We start from the raw sequence: 14,950 nt of genomic DNA on the forward strand, positions 1-14,950 counted from the left end.
TATTCAAGGTGTATAATAACATTTGGATAAAACTACAACCCAAACTGCATGAGCTAAATAATTATTGGCATTAGCAAAACTGCAGCATTTATTTATGCATTAGATTTTCAGCCCACCCCATTAGCTACAAGACTCCCTTGTGAAAAGCCATATGGTAAAAAAGCCATTATTGTTTGAAAAAATCATACGACAACAATATCCCTTAGTCACTAAGTCTCCCTTACGGTCGGTTGCTCACGCGATTGCCAGCAATCGTGTGCCAATTTTACACTGGAATTCTTCTGAATCTTTGGTCAACTTCAATTCTCTTTTGCTGCACATTGCATATAAGCCATCCTGATGGCATGTGGCTTTTCAAAACTATTTTTCCCATTAAAACATTCTTCCCTTAATCAAAGGGAATTTATTGCTCATATTTATTTATAGCTATTAAACTGCTCTTTTAATGCTGTAATTTAATAATTACCTAAGAAAAAAATGGAAAAGGGAGAGGAAAGATGAAAAAAGCCTTACTCAGACTACAAGTATGCAGTCCTCCATGCTTTCTATTTAATAATGGGCTTATTTTGACATAATTATTGCAGTCACAAAATAGGTTAACAAACTTGTTAGTCAAATGTTCACTAGAAAGTTCCTATGCATTACTCACCACAACTCACCACAAAATCATCCATTTGTTATGCAAAAAGGGACTCCGCCTACACACTTGTGGCATGTCCAACTCCTGTGTGAACTGATGCGAGTTATCCTGACAAACAAGCGGCCCCCCCCCCCCCCCGCTTCAGGGAGCCGCAGGGCAGGCTGCCCCAGAGGGCTGCCCAGGCTAGGACTGGGGCAGGGAAGGGGAGTCTGGGGGGTCCAGCATGGTTTTCCAAGCAGCATGGGCCGTCACAAGTGGAGCCAGCAGGAGCCGTGAGTCAGACAGGATGGCCCAGGAGGCCCCTTCTGACTCGCTCTGCTCCTATGTAGCTCCACGAGGAAGGTTTGGAGGGGAAAGAAAAGGGGGTCAGGCCGTCCCATTGGGACAGCTAAATCTGGGCAGGCTCCAGGCAAGTGTGATGGAGCTGTGGACAAGGCGTCTGACTGGTTGGGGCAGGAGGGCCCTCCTGGGCCGCCTCCGCCAGAAGCACCTCTTTGGATCCATAAACCTTACAGGGTGGCAGGTCTGCATTTACTTACTTATTCGACCTCCAAGGACTCTCTCCGCGGGTTTTCTCTTTGGCTACAGAGGTGCAAGTTGACGCTGCTGCACTGCGGCATCTTCCTCGGATGGGCTCACCTGAAGCTGATGTTCCGCAGCATGGCCTGGGATGACCTCTGGAGCTGCCTGGTAAACGTGTGGAAGTACTTGGTCAGTGGCGCATTTCCTAGCAGTCAAGGCTTTTGCCGTCGTCGTTGCTGCACTGTATTATATCCAGCCCTTTTCTCCTTTTGTGAGGAATCCAAGGCACCTTGCACAGCAATCTGCCACTCCATTTTATCCTCACAACAACCCTGTAGAGTAGGTAAGGCTGAGAATGCGTGATTAGCCCAACGTTACCAAGTGAGCCCAGCACTCACCCACAGAGCAAGCTTGCTTTTGAAGAGGCAAAACTTTTTGCATAAAATGTAGCCGAGAAACTTGCTACTAGCCAATATATAACACATTTGTGTATATTAACGTTGTGGATTAGGCTACAGAGAACTGAAGGGGCTCCATGCTGTCTGTACGGCTCACAGACACCTCACAGGAACCCTGAAACAGGATCAGGCCAAAGGAAAGCGGCCCCGCCAGCCCCACACCCTGCTGCCTTTGCAGCCACGCAGGTGCCCCGAGGCAGGCGAGGGCCTGCTTCCACCCCGCCCCCGTTGACTGGCGCCTGCAGGTGCCAGCAAGCCCTCGTGAGGAAGGGGCTGCTGGTGGGCCCTTCCCTCCACAGGTTTTTATGTCCCCTTTCAAGTCATCCAAGCTAGTGGCCACAAATATCATACGACAGCAGATTCCATAAAACAAAGGGACTTGTTCTTGCCCACAATGAGCATCTTTCTATTCTGCCTTCAGGAACTCTTTCTGTACACCATTCTGAGAGCTTTTGCTAATTGAACCTTAAATTAAATAAAAACCTTAAATAAATCATACATACATACGTACATACACCTCCTACCCCAGTCCAGTAGGAAGAAGTCCAGGCCCCAGTGGCTCCTGCAAGCTAAATGCCTAGTCCGGGTGCAAGTCATGGGTAACAGTGCCACAACACCTCTGTTTGGGGCATAGGGAGGACTGGATCCAGGCCCATGTGCCACTGCGATCACACCCTTGGCAGAAGGAACCGGCCTTTCTGGTGGAAGGGGAGGGGGAGTGCATGGGGGCTCAGAATGAGGAAAGGGCCGACCCGGCCACGTTCCACTCTGGCACTCGCAGTGGCAAAAGGTGATCTCCCGCAGGGTCCCTCTGCGTGCATGTGGCCCAACGCGCTGCCCGGCCCGCCAGAATGTGCTCTGTGAAGCAGCACCCCAGAACACAGGGGCGCCCAAACGCCCGTCTCGGTCAGACCAGGCCTTCCACGGACTGCTGAACGCCCCGTGACTCCACAGGCCAATCCAGGCTTGGAGCGCGAGGGTCACCTCCTCCGCAAGCGCTCACTGAGGCAAAGGCGGGCCCCGGCCCAGCACCAGGGGCCAGAGAACGTGGCGGACCGGCACGGGGCTGCCTGCACTCCTCCAGCTCGACCTCAGCTGGCACTGCTGTTTGTGGGAGAAACCGCAGCGCTGGCGAGGAGGCGAGGGAGAGACCCTCCGAGCAGAGCAGAGCTGCACTGGGTGCACCTCCTGGGGGGGCCTCAGAGGCCAGCCCCCTTCTCCCGCAGGCCATTTGGGGTGCCCTGCTGGGCCAGGGTGCAACCCACACGGGACCTGCAGCTCTGCTCCTTTAGCCAACTGTACTGATGCCTAATTGGGCTTCATGTGTGGGGGGTTTATAGCTGTGCTTATTATTATTATTGATATTATGTATCATATTATGTATTATTGTATTATGCACTACTGATATTAGGTATTATTTTATTGTACTAAGTTTTGTTTTGATTTTGAGTTGCTGTTAAATATTGCATTGCTTGATTGCACTGCTTGAATATCTTATTGTATCTGTATGGAATATGTATTTTCTTGTTCTATTGTAAGCCACCCAGAGAGCCCTATGGGTTTTGGGACAGCATACCAATGTAGCAACAAGAACAACAACAACAACGACATCACTCTATCAAATGTCAAAACTGCCCAACAAGAGGCCATGTGCTGCTCATACCTGAGACTCTGCCTACAGAGGCCATTTGCTGTTCTAGCTCGAACCCGAACCCGAGACTCTTCCTAAAGTCCACAGTCCTGTAACTCGATGCCGGGCTCATCTGGGTCTGTGGCACAGCTGAGCCCAGGAAAGGCCTTTGCAGCCTGCGAAATCCCAGCCAGCTTGATGAACAGGGCAGCCCAGCTGTGCTCGGCAAGTGCTCTACTCAGCTGTAGGAACAGCCCGTTCCCAAACAGGAATCAGAGGGGCGTGTGACGCACCCACTTGCCTTTTCTTTCTCTGCAGATGAGGAACAACCAGGACAGTATACACATCTTCATCTCCCAGGCACTGGGGTGCCTCCATCACCCCCAGGTGGAAATGAGGCACACAGCAGCACGATTCATCGGTAAGCTGGGAGAAACGTAGCCCAGTGGGGAACTGCCTCCTGGGGAATTGTCTCTTGGCCCCGCGGAAGCAGAGCTGACCCTATCCATCCTCCGCCCCACAGCCCTCCTTCCAATATCAAGTGTTCTCCAGAGTTCCTGGATGCATGAATATTCAGCAGACCTTGGCCATTATCCATATAATTGTCTGTCACATACACCAGTTCATTTAACTAATCTGGAGGCAACAGAAATAAAAAGTGCTATTTCAAAGCATTTCAAAGTGGAGCAGCTTTCTGCTGGGGAAAATTTTCAGTACCAAAACCGGAACTGTGAAACGTAGTCATTTCCTTCTGGTCCCGTTTCAACTCACTCTGATGTGGGCAGCCACCGAGTAGCAGAGTCGCTGTTGCGGTGCTGTTCCCACGCGGGACGTGGCTGACCCCCGAGGCTCCTTCCCCCTTGTGCTGGCCGCACAGGCCCGTCTCCGGGCAATTCCGCCACCGGAGCCCTGCGTGGCGGGCAGCTGCTGTGGCTGCCACGGGCACAGAGCTCAACGGCTGCCGAGCAGACTCTTCGTAGGTGGCGCGCCAGAGACCCTCGCTCTGCGCTGCAAGGGCTTGTGGGACACACTGACTTCCCCATCTTTTTGCCCCTTCCCATTCTTGCATTACTGCAATTTTCACCATTCGCTGCTCAGGAATTCTTTCGAAATGTAAAACAGTGTATGCATTCATAAACAGACAAAATGTGAGGCCAGCCGTGCGGGGCCCCACGGCTGCCACGCCTGCCACTGCCCTGCAGTTGTGCTGCGGGGGAAATTAGCTGTGGATGCCATGCCAGTCCTGTGGGGGCTGGCGGGCTCTCAGGGAAGCCCGGGAAGCGGAGCTGCTGGGAAGCTGCATCCGTGGAGAATCTGAGAGAGCTCCAGGACAGGGCACAGCTGTCAGTGCTGACTGGGACGCCTTGTTATCTTTCTCTCCTTAGCCAATTTTGTTGGGTAAGAGAAAATACAGACGTGGTGGGAAAACATGGGAGGATCACAAGTGGATCATCTATAAAACTCTGCAACATCAATACCTTGAGTGGCAACCGCTCATGAGGCTAGAACAGTGATGGCGAACCTTTTAGAGACCAAGTCCCCAAACTGCAACCCAAAACCCACTTATGTATCACAAAGTGCCAACACTGCAATAAAACCTGAAAACTGAGGTTTTAGTTTAGAAAAAACACCTCACAGCATCACAGCCCTAACCATAACCCTAACCCTATTCTGTGGCAGAGCACTGACTGGCCATGTGAGAGCTTGGAGAAGTCGCGGCTAATGAGTAGTGGCGCTTGAAGTCATCGCCTGCTGCCGCTACTCCTTTCTAAGCATGTGAATTGCCCCTGTGCCTGCTGTTATGCGATGCTTGGCTGCTGGGGCGATGCTGGGGCGACTTGGCTCACGTGCCAACAGATGGGGCTCTGCATATCCATTGTGGCACACATGCCATAGGTTGACCACCACTGGCCTAACTCTGCCCTGGTGCACTCCCCTAACCCTGATATAGGGCGAAAGTTCCGTTGAAAATGGCAATTTGGAAAAAGCCTTCCTTGAGTAGCTTTTTCTGCACTGCTCATCCTTTCTGCCCATTCTAAACACATTCCAACCATCAAAACCATGCCAGGACACCTCGTTTTTCTAACCCTAACCCTACCCTGGTGCATACCCCTAACCCCTAATAGAGGGAGAAAGTTTCATTGTAAAGAGGGCGATTTGGAAAAGGCCTTCCTTGAGTAGCTTTTTCTGCACTGCTCATCATTTCTGCCCATTCTAAACACATTCCAACCCTCAAAATCATACCAGAACACCTAGTTTTTCCAACCCTAACCCAGTGATGGTGAGCCTTTTCAAGACTGAGTGCCCAAACTGCTCCCAAAAACCCACTTATGTATCGCAAAATGCCAACACTGCAATCTAATCTGAATACCACACTTTTAGTTGTGAAAAAACAACTCACAGCCAGTGCAATGAAATATATATCCTTGGCAGCGCTCTGACCAGCCATGCGAAAGCTCGGATGGTTTGCAGCTGAGTCATGTCTTGTGACCTCATCGCCTGGCGCCACTACTCCTTTCTGAGCATGCGCATGGCCCCTCTGTGCGCATAATCCACTGTTCAGCTGATGGGGCGATGCTGGGGCGACTGGGCTCGCGTGCCGACAGAGGGCTCTGCATGCCATTCGTCCACCACCACCGAGCTAGAACATTCAGGCACAAAAGTCTGGAAGAACGGGCAGTGGGGCAGGACAGGAGACCTCTTGTGGGAGTGTCATCGTGTCATTTCGGGTTTGCATTTCGGGCAGGCACATCAGCAGCTGCTGCAGAGTAAGTGTCCCAGCCAGGCAGGCACGCTGGGCAGCACTCAGGACGAGCTGTGCACCCCAGTCCCCAGCAGGTCTCCTCCTGCCCCCTCATAGCCGCCAGGGCCTTGTCAAATGCGTGATTCACACGCCCCGTGTTGCGATGATCCATGTGTCAGTGATGATTTAATTAATGTTGATTTGATGTGTTTTTGCGTGCCGCCGTCTCCGACTTGTGGTGGGCCTATGACAGCTCTCTCAAATGCCCTGTGTGTGCCAGCCCTGCTCAGCTCTTGCACTTTCCAGGCTGCGGCTTCCTTTCGGCATTTGTGGGATGGCTCTGCTCTTACAATTCTGTTGTCTACTTGAATGAGCACCTGAGCCTTTAGTTCTCAGTGTGGGCAGGTGCCCAGCTGAAAGTGTGAAATTCTTCATTTTTGCATAGGTCACACACTCAACTATTACAGCTCTGAGCTATCAAAATACCTTGAGCAGGAGGACATTTTCTACCTGAATAAAGGTAAGGGGTGACCCGCCTTCCTTTGAAGAGTGACAGGTGTGCCAGCCCCAAGGAGAGGGTGGTCTTCCCTGTTGCACACTGAGGGCTTCGGAGGCAGAGAGAGGGGGGAAAGCACAGAGCGGGCTGCTCAGTCTTTGCACGTGTCCTGCTAGGGCAAAGGCAAGGCTGCGCTAGGCCGGTTGCTCCGCGGACGGAGGCGGCCAAAGCCAGCGGCAGGGCTGGGAGAGCACTTGGCGTCCTCTGCCCCGCTTGGCCTCCCCGGAGCAGGAGCGCCCCATCCGCGGCTGTGTGCCTCTGGGGAGGGAGGCTGGGGAGCCTGGTTGCTCGTTTCCGGGGGGGACTAGGCGGAGGGGTGCTGTCGCAGGCATGTTCTGCCCAGGGGAGCCTGTGGGCCGCCGAGTGGAGCGCTGGACTGGGGGGCCTGGGTCTGATCTGGCAAGGCGGCTCCAGCATTCTGCTGCTGCTAAGCACTTTTAGAACCCAAATTATTTTCCTATAAATATTTAAAGTAAAATGTTAAAAATACCATCAGAATAACAATAAACCAGGTAAAGCCAGGTAAGCAAGTGCGCTTTCTAGAGACATTTGAAAGATGCCAAATTCCCTGCCTTTTGAACTGCACAAGGGAATCTCCCGCACAGGGTGGGTGCTGCTACCATGAAGGCTCCTCCATAATGGTATTTCCTGGTGACATTCCAACAATTTTGGAATGACCAGCACTGAAGCTCAATCCAGACAAGACGGAGGTCCTGTTGGTTGGAGGATCGGGCTTCGGAGAGGGTGGATTTGACCTGGTCCTGAATGGGGTTGCACTCCCTCTTAGGGATAAGGTCTGCAGCTTAGGAGTACTCCTAAGCTTTCATTGGAAGCTCAGGTGACAGCAGTGGCGAGGAGCGCTTTCCTTCAGCTTCGGCTGATTAATCAGCTGCGCCCCTACCTGGAGTATGACTGCCTGGCGACGGTGACACACGTGCTGGTGACTTCCCGCCTTGACTTCTGTAACGTGCTTTACGTGGGGCTTCCCTTGAAGACGGTCCGGATGCTTGAATTGGTTCAAAATAGAGCTGCCAGGTTGCTGACGGGGACGGGGTGTTATGTTCACATGACTCCAGTCCTCCGACAGCTTCACTGGCTTCCCATTGAAGTCCGGGCCCAATTCAAGGTGTTGGTTATGACCTATAAAGCCCTAAAAGGCTTTGGACCTGGTTACCTGAAGGAGCGCTTACTTCCATATATGCTCAACCGCCCCTTGAGATCTGCAGGAGAGGCCCTTCTCCGGGAACCCTCCGTGAAAGAAATTAGGAGGGTAGGTACTCGGAGGAGGGCTTTCTCTGCAGTGGCGCCCAATCTATGGAATATGCTCCCCAGAGAGATCCGCCTGGCGCCGTCGTTGTTTTTCAGCGCCAGGTGAAGACCTTTTTATTTAAACGTCATTTTAATTGTTAACAATATTTACTTATTTATCTGGCCAGGGCGACTTCTTTTCTCTTCTCTTCTTTTATAACTTTTCTTTTATAACTTCTTTTATATCGTTTATATTTCTTATTTATTTTATATTATTAATTTTAATTTTATATTGTTATTTTTGTATTGTATTGTATTTTATTGTGTTGTAAGCCGCCCCGAGGCTTCGGCAAGGAGCGGCATAGAAATGTTAATAATAATAATCATCATCATCATCATCATCATCATCATCATCATCATCATCATAATATCCTGCCCCGTGCTGTTTCCTGCACTGGACGACAAGAGCATAACTCTGAGTGTGGCTTGATAGCTGGTATACTTCTTGGGCGAGTACAGCGCGCGCCCCAGTGCGCATGCCAGTTGCCTTGCGCCTGCAGATCAGAGGGCTGGAAGGCACAGAAACACAAGCCTCGGCTACGTGGCCTCGCTCTGGCTCTCTGCGTGAAGGCACCTGTGGCGAAGGTGGGTGGACACAGCTCCGGGCTCCCTCATGCCAGTCCAGGGCAGCTCTCCGGTAGACGCGGGCGGCTCTTTCCCTGAACCTCGCCCCCAGCACATGCCCCGAAGCTGTCGCAAGCCCCAGGACGGAGCGTGTGCCGCGTGGGGCGTGAGGCTGACCGCCTGCGAGTTCTGCATGGGCAAGCCTGGAAGGTGTGTTTGGTGCGACCTGCAGCACGCAGGCGACATCCATGGGGCTGAGCTGATCAGGCCTTCCAGGCCCCAGCAGCGCCTGCATGACCTGCCCCACGGCTTTCCCCCAGTCTTCCAGGAGATGGAGTCAAGTCAAGATTCCAGCCTGACGCACTTCGCAAAGACGTACCGGGTGGTTCTGCAGAAACTGTCTGTGAAACGAAGGTGAGCGTCCAGGCCGTGCGGCGCCAGGGGAGCTAGCAAAGAGGCGGAGGGTGCTCTGCTGAACCCGAAGGGGCACATGGCAGCACCCTGGGGCTCGAGCCTGGCAGGGGCCGGCCACAGCGGTGGAGGGCCCTGGGCAAGGCCACGAGGACATGTGGCCAGGCTCCAGCAGAGCCGGGCAGCAGGGCAGCACAAGGCAGGTGTGGGAGGGGCTGGCGAGGGCCCCACGGAAGAGCACGGAAGGCGCCTGGAACCGAGGCGGCTCCACGCAACCCAGATGTCACCACTAAGGGAGCTGATGGGGTCTCTGTTTCCGCCGCAGGCTGGCTGGAGCTGGCGAGCAGGATCCGCAGGCGCCTGACAGCGGCCTCGGTGAGCCTCACGCTGCCCCTCCACAAGGAGCCCTGCCTGCACGGAGGGGCACTCCTGCCTCCCCCTCCCCCTCCCATGGCTCGCTGCCACCACAAGCTGCTCGGACGGCAAAAGCAGCGTGGAGCAGGGTGGCCAGCTCCTACGCTGCGCTTGGGACGTGTCCCGAAAGGCCCACCAAGGGAGCCCCCGCCGCCAATCAAGCTCACTTCTCCGTGGCTTCCGCATGCCAAATGTGGCAGGGCAGGCACAGCCAAAGCTACTGCAAGTCGCACCTGGCAGGAGAGGCACCGAAAGGTGGGCCAGGGCACCACCAAATGTCTCCCGTGGCCACCTGTCAGAATGCCTCTGCGCCCACTGAGCAGCACTGCCACCAACCACCGGGCAGGGCAGGGCAGGGTCAGGCACCCTCTCGGACAAGCCCCCGGAGGCGTGCAGGCCCGTAGCAGGCAGGTGCCCACTGCCAGAGGGTCCCAAAGGCCTCTTTGGGCATGAGGGCACCTGGGTCCCTGCCTTGCTTCCTTCAAGCACGCAACAGGCAAGGATGCAGCTGCTTTGGGAAGCGGCTTCCAGAAATTCTGGCCCATAGGAACGGAGGGAGCATCTTTCCTTTAAAAAATGGGGTTGAGCTGGATTTTGACCTTTGACCTGTCAAAGCACTGGGGACTAAAAAGAAGCTGGGTGGAAATCCCCCCTCCCACACAGGTGGTGCTACGGGGTCAGTCTGTTCTAGGGCATATGTAAAGAAGCTCCCCTGAAGTACCTGGGGCTTGTGCCCCCCCCGCCCGATTTCTCGTCCTCCCCCCTCCCCGGATCCTCCCAAGCAGGGATAGGGAACGTTCATACCCACTGGCGTTCTGCATTAGCCTGCAGCCAACCCGGGCGGCGGCTACCAATGGGGGTGTCCTCCTGGCCACGTAGAGTCTTTCGAGGACAGGCCCTTCCAGGCCACCACCAGCAGAGGCGGGCGCCATTTGTTCCAGACCCAGCGACCTGGTGCTGGCACTGGCAGTGTGGGGGTGCCCTGGGGAGGGAGCTGGGATGCACTACCCATAAAAGTGGAAGAGTCCGGAAGGCTAACCCTGCGCCTTCAATGCTGCCTAGGTAAACTATTCAGTGAATATGAAAGCAGGGCAGCCAGCCCAGAGCTGCCGCCAGAGCTCCCACTGCAAGAAGGCGCCCCCCGGCTGGACGGGAGCGACTTCCTGGACATGCGGAGCGCCAGGCGCACCAGGCGGCCCTTCAGCCAGCGAGGTACAGGGTGGCAGTGCCTGGGTACTCCCGGGTCCCTGGGCCGGGGAGCCTGCAGTGGCAATGCGGAAAGTCCCCAGCTCTCCGCAGGTGGGCTGGGAGAAACTCGGAGGGCTCCCTGCTCCCCTCGGGCCACAAGGCACCCCTTGTCTCTGAGTACCAGCCGGGCAGCTCCAAGTCCAGCCTGCCAGAAGCAAGGCAAAGATGGAGGAAGCAGAGGGGGGAAGACTTGAGGAAGGGGCTGTCTGCTTTGGCCTGTTGCAGGAAGGCAGCCCAGTGACTCCTGCAAAAGAGACAGGGAACATTTGGCTCAAGCGCCACCCGACACAAACAGTGGAAGAAAACACAGTCCTCAGTGGCCCGGTAGCCACCTGAGCCAGGTGGACAACCAGCCACAAAGGTACTTCCCTGGGAAAGCCTCAGCCTGCTTAGGCGCGCCAAGACTGCAAACAGAGGCCGTGAGCACCGAGGGCCACACGGTCTCTCAGGTGCCGCTCACCTGCTCGGCAGCAGAAGGAACGCAGGGGTGGGCAGGCACTTGAAGCAAGTGCAATTAGGGAGACGACCTTTCATGGTGGGATGGGCCATGGTATTTCCCCTTGCGGGAGTCTGGGAGCTTTGAACGTCCTCCTGCAGTGCCAACCTGTTGCCCAAAATAGCTTTGGAAATGCACCAGTGCATGTCTCAGGACTGCCGAATACTCTGGTGTAGAACAGCCCAGGTCCCTTGGCAGAATGAGGCCTGACCACGGAGCACGACCAAAGGCAGCCTCAGAGGGGCAGGGAGGGATGGGGGAGAGCAAGGCAGGAACGGACCCCCAAACGGGGCAAGTCCTGGAGAAGGCTGGCTTTGGCGGGAGGGCTGGGGACAAGGACTGGGTGCCGCCTCAGGCTGGGGCTGCTCGAACCGCGACCGAGAGGAGAGGAGTGCCTCAGGCTTCACCTTCCAGGCCAAGTCCCTCAAGGGGCTCAAGTGCCAAAAGGAAGTGCTCCGATCCGAGAGTTCAGCCACACTTGTTCAATCCGGAAGGGCTGTCCCAGAGCAGAGTGCCTGCAAGGCCGGGGGCCTGTTGTTGCTCCAGCAAGCATGACACGAGGGCAGCCTTGCCTCTGCAAGCTGGAGCCAACAGGCAGGGGACCTTCTGCTGCGGCCAACCTGTGCCACCTGTGATCAACTTCTTGCAATGTTTTCAGGGCTGCTCATCAGTAGCACACCTGGAAATTATCTCCAGCAGATACCAGCTCCACCTTCCGAGGACCCCCAAGGGCAGTGGCTCGGCTGAAGATGCCATGGCTGCTGCATCTCTGGAAGGTGTGGGACCCAAGACCGGCCTCCTGCCCTGGTACCCGTGTTGCTCTCTAATGGACTAATATATCCTCTCAAGCGAAGTACATCTACCAGCACCTCCACACATCCGCTAGCACACGCCACGATCGACCTCCACCAGGCACTGCAACGAGATCCTTGCTGCCCGAGGCCACTCCACTGTGCTCTGCTATCCACCGGCCCGTCCCTGCACGTTTCCATGAACCAACATCCTGCTACCTTGGAAAGCGGCTGGAGCTGTCCCACAAGAGCTCAGCCGTCAGTTCACTGGCCGGGGCAGCCACTGCCCCCGTCAACAAAACTCTGCATGGCTGCCTCACGCAGTGCGTTTCCCCGGTGGAATCCTCGGTGACAGGTGGCCAGCCTATGCAGCATGCGCAGCACCGCAGGCGGCAAGGGAAGGCCTCCTGGATGTGTGCCAGCCACCCCAGCAGCTGCAGCCTCCTTGCTGCAGGGCCCCTGCCGTGAAAATCTGCATTGCCAAAGCCTCACTCTGCAAGAGCACTTCTGGAAGGAGAAAGATTCCACCCGCACATTTCCACTCCCTCTGCTGGTGGCCCAAAAACAAGCGCGTACACGGGCAAGATCAGGCCTCAGTCCAGCGGGCGATTCTCGGGGAGACCCCACACACTTGCCTAAGGAGCAGGGCTGAGGGGTCCACTTGCTCCCAGACACCTAGCAGCAGCCAGCTGGCAGAAGGCAGGTTTCGCCAAGCTGCAGCTTCAAAGGGCCCACTCGAAGCATTCAGATGAGAGCACCAAATCAGAAGGGCGCCTCTGTTGTTCCCAAGGAGCACATGCAGCAAGTAGCCACCCAGACCCAGAGCAGCAGGGGCCGGACCCAAGCCCACCGGCACGTGACACCTTGTCTTGCGGCTGCGCAGACCCCCGCAGCGCTGCCAGGCCACGCTCCCAGGAGCCACATGCCCAGCCACCTCTGGGCTTCTGACACAGCTGAAACTGTGATCTCAGCGTTGCCCTGCCAGCTGTTTGAGGGTTCAGTTAGACCAAGGTAGGATCCAATTAAAAGTAAATAAAATTATGTGTAAAACTGTCTACCAGCACTCACCGTTTCTCCATTAGAAGAAACCTCACTTCACAGCAAGTAAAACCACGCTGGTGCCCAGAGAGTCGCACACCCACTTGAGAGGCAGCTGCCCTGGGAGACGTTGCCTGGGGGCCATCAAAGAGCCCGCCCACTGATGGACTCTGGGCAGAGACCCTCCACCCAGGGCAGCTTCCTCCTTCACAGTCAGAGGTCTTGGAGAAATCCCTCATGAAGCAAAAGCTCACGTGCTTCAGCAGAGCCGCCAGCCCTAATGGCTGAGGGGTGCGCCCAGCACGAGCTGCAGTCCAGGCTTTGACTGGAACAAGGCCTCGGCGTGAACTGGGCAGCTGGAAACCTTTCCTGGGATTCCTGAGCCCAGGAAAACTCCAGCGGCCCCTCGTCCTTGCAGGCAGCCTGGGTCCGAGTGCAGGAGGCCGAGGCTGCTGCCACCACGAAGCACCTCGAAATTCCTCGGCCGGCGCCGTCTCCCTGCCGCTGCACTCCTGCCGTCACGTGCAGAGCCGACCCTTGTTCCCAGCTCTGCCCAGCTCCTGCCTCACTCGTCCTGCACAGAGGCAGCCTCTGCCACTGAGCTCAAAGCGCCGCACCTCCTTCCTACTGCAGGAAGCAGACACTGGTACCCCAAGTGGTGCCCCAGGGTCGCCCCTTCCGCGTGTGGCAACCAGTACCCTCTGCTTGGCCCCAGAAACTGGCACGCCTGTCATCTCCATGCTGGTACCACGGCCAGCAAGCACCCCTAAATCCATTTCCTATCCCTGCGCCTTTTTAGGGGGCGCAGCTTCACTCCCACAAATCATGCCCCACCCAAGAACATCATGCTGCCGTGAAAGCAGAATCGGCCGCAACACTCTAGGGCACAACTGGTCTCAACGAGGCGCAGTCCCTCCTGCTGGGCAGAAAAAAGCCGTGTCCATCAACACTTTAGGGGGCAGGCTGTCTGCAGAAGTGTCCCTGAGGTGGCTCGGAAGCTGATGTTCTTCCCGATTCCTCCACAAGAAAAAATCAGTGGACGAAAGCGCATGGCACAAGCTTGCGCCCAGCATGCACTTGGGACCCAACTGCTCCTTCTCGAAGCTGACTGCTGGGCACACGCCAGGTCAGGACTCGATGAACATGGCAGAAGCAAGGCAAGGCACTCAGACAAGAGTCGCTGCTACTTCCACCTCCACCACGAAAATAAGACTGCCACCCCCACACTTGGCCGACGTGGTCTTCATGCCCTTCCTCGACCAACGAGGGAAGAAGCACCCGCGCCCGGCAGTCTGGCTAAGGGCCCCGGCGCAACGTCCCTTCCCCTCCCTGGCACCTACCAGCCACCTCTCTGAGCACCAGAGGCTTTATTGTGCAAATCCGGGGCCAACAAAGGCTGGCCCATCCAGGCCAGGCCCCAGCGGGGCCTCTTCCCTACACCGCGTGCAGAGGGGCCACGGGGAAGGCAGACAGCAGGACTGGCAGAGGGCCCAGCATGGCTGGTGCCACACTCAAAGGGGAGCTGTGGGCCGCTGGGGAGGCGTCATCTGTGGGCGCTGGGGGCTGCTCCACGCGGCTGCTGCGCCTGCTGCCACCTCCACCTCTCGGTTCCCACGCTGGATAGTCAAAGGACTCGGTGCAGCTCTGCCAGGTGAAGGTTGCCTCCGACACCCGCCACAGCCACAGCCTCAGATCGTCCGTCAGGTTCCGATGCCACCACGTGGACTGGCTTATTGGGCAGCAAAATCTCCCCAAGCACCTACAGGTAACAAGCAACAAGAAAGGAAATGCTACGTCAGTTACCAGATCCCCTCCCTCTCTTTCAAATGGCCCCACTGCCTGTCTCCCCTTCCTCCTCCTGTTGACATAAGAGCAGAAGCCTTTTTGCTGCCCTTGACATTCTTTGCAGGACTTGGCTCATAATCAGCCGTAGCCTTGTGAAGAGTCTTTCTGCACTGAGCCGCCTCTCCTGGGATGCCTGTCTGTGCACTGGCCCAGGGTCCATTTCCTGTGGAGGTCCCTTTTACTTCTAATCATTCTTGCCACCTCTCTGCATCCACGGCGACGCTTTCCTGCGCCTTTGCGGATCAGCGGTATCATTAAGGCTGGTGCCTCCAAGACCTCCCTTTTG

General features: G+C 55.9%; 1 protein-coding gene across 1 annotated transcript in view; it reads left to right on the forward strand.

Annotated features, from left to right (window-relative positions):
- Nucleotides 1-12,249, forward strand: part of LOC123022579 (maestro heat-like repeat family member 5) — a 65,042-nt gene extending 52,793 nt beyond the window's left edge. The window contains exons 27-34 of the mRNA XM_044428414.1: nucleotides 1,229-1,351; nucleotides 3,569-3,671; nucleotides 6,439-6,513; nucleotides 8,742-8,835; nucleotides 9,158-9,188; nucleotides 10,152-10,173; nucleotides 10,309-10,458; nucleotides 11,840-12,249. Of these exons, the coding sequence (XP_044284349.1) occupies nucleotides 1,229-1,351; nucleotides 3,569-3,671; nucleotides 6,439-6,513; nucleotides 8,742-8,835; nucleotides 9,158-9,188; nucleotides 10,152-10,173; nucleotides 10,309-10,458; nucleotides 11,840-12,249 (1,008 nt within the window). The remainder of the gene's footprint in view (nucleotides 1-1,228; nucleotides 1,352-3,568; nucleotides 3,672-6,438; nucleotides 6,514-8,741; nucleotides 8,836-9,157; nucleotides 9,189-10,151; nucleotides 10,174-10,308; nucleotides 10,459-11,839) is intronic.
- Nucleotides 12,250-14,950: the final 2,701 nt, after the last annotated feature.

The sequence above is a fragment of the Varanus komodoensis genome, unplaced genomic scaffold (assembly GCF_004798865.1).
Source record: "Varanus komodoensis strain SLA01 unplaced genomic scaffold, ASM479886v1 scaffold2, whole genome shotgun sequence".
NCBI lineage: Eukaryota > Metazoa > Chordata > Lepidosauria > Squamata > Varanidae > Varanus > Varanus komodoensis.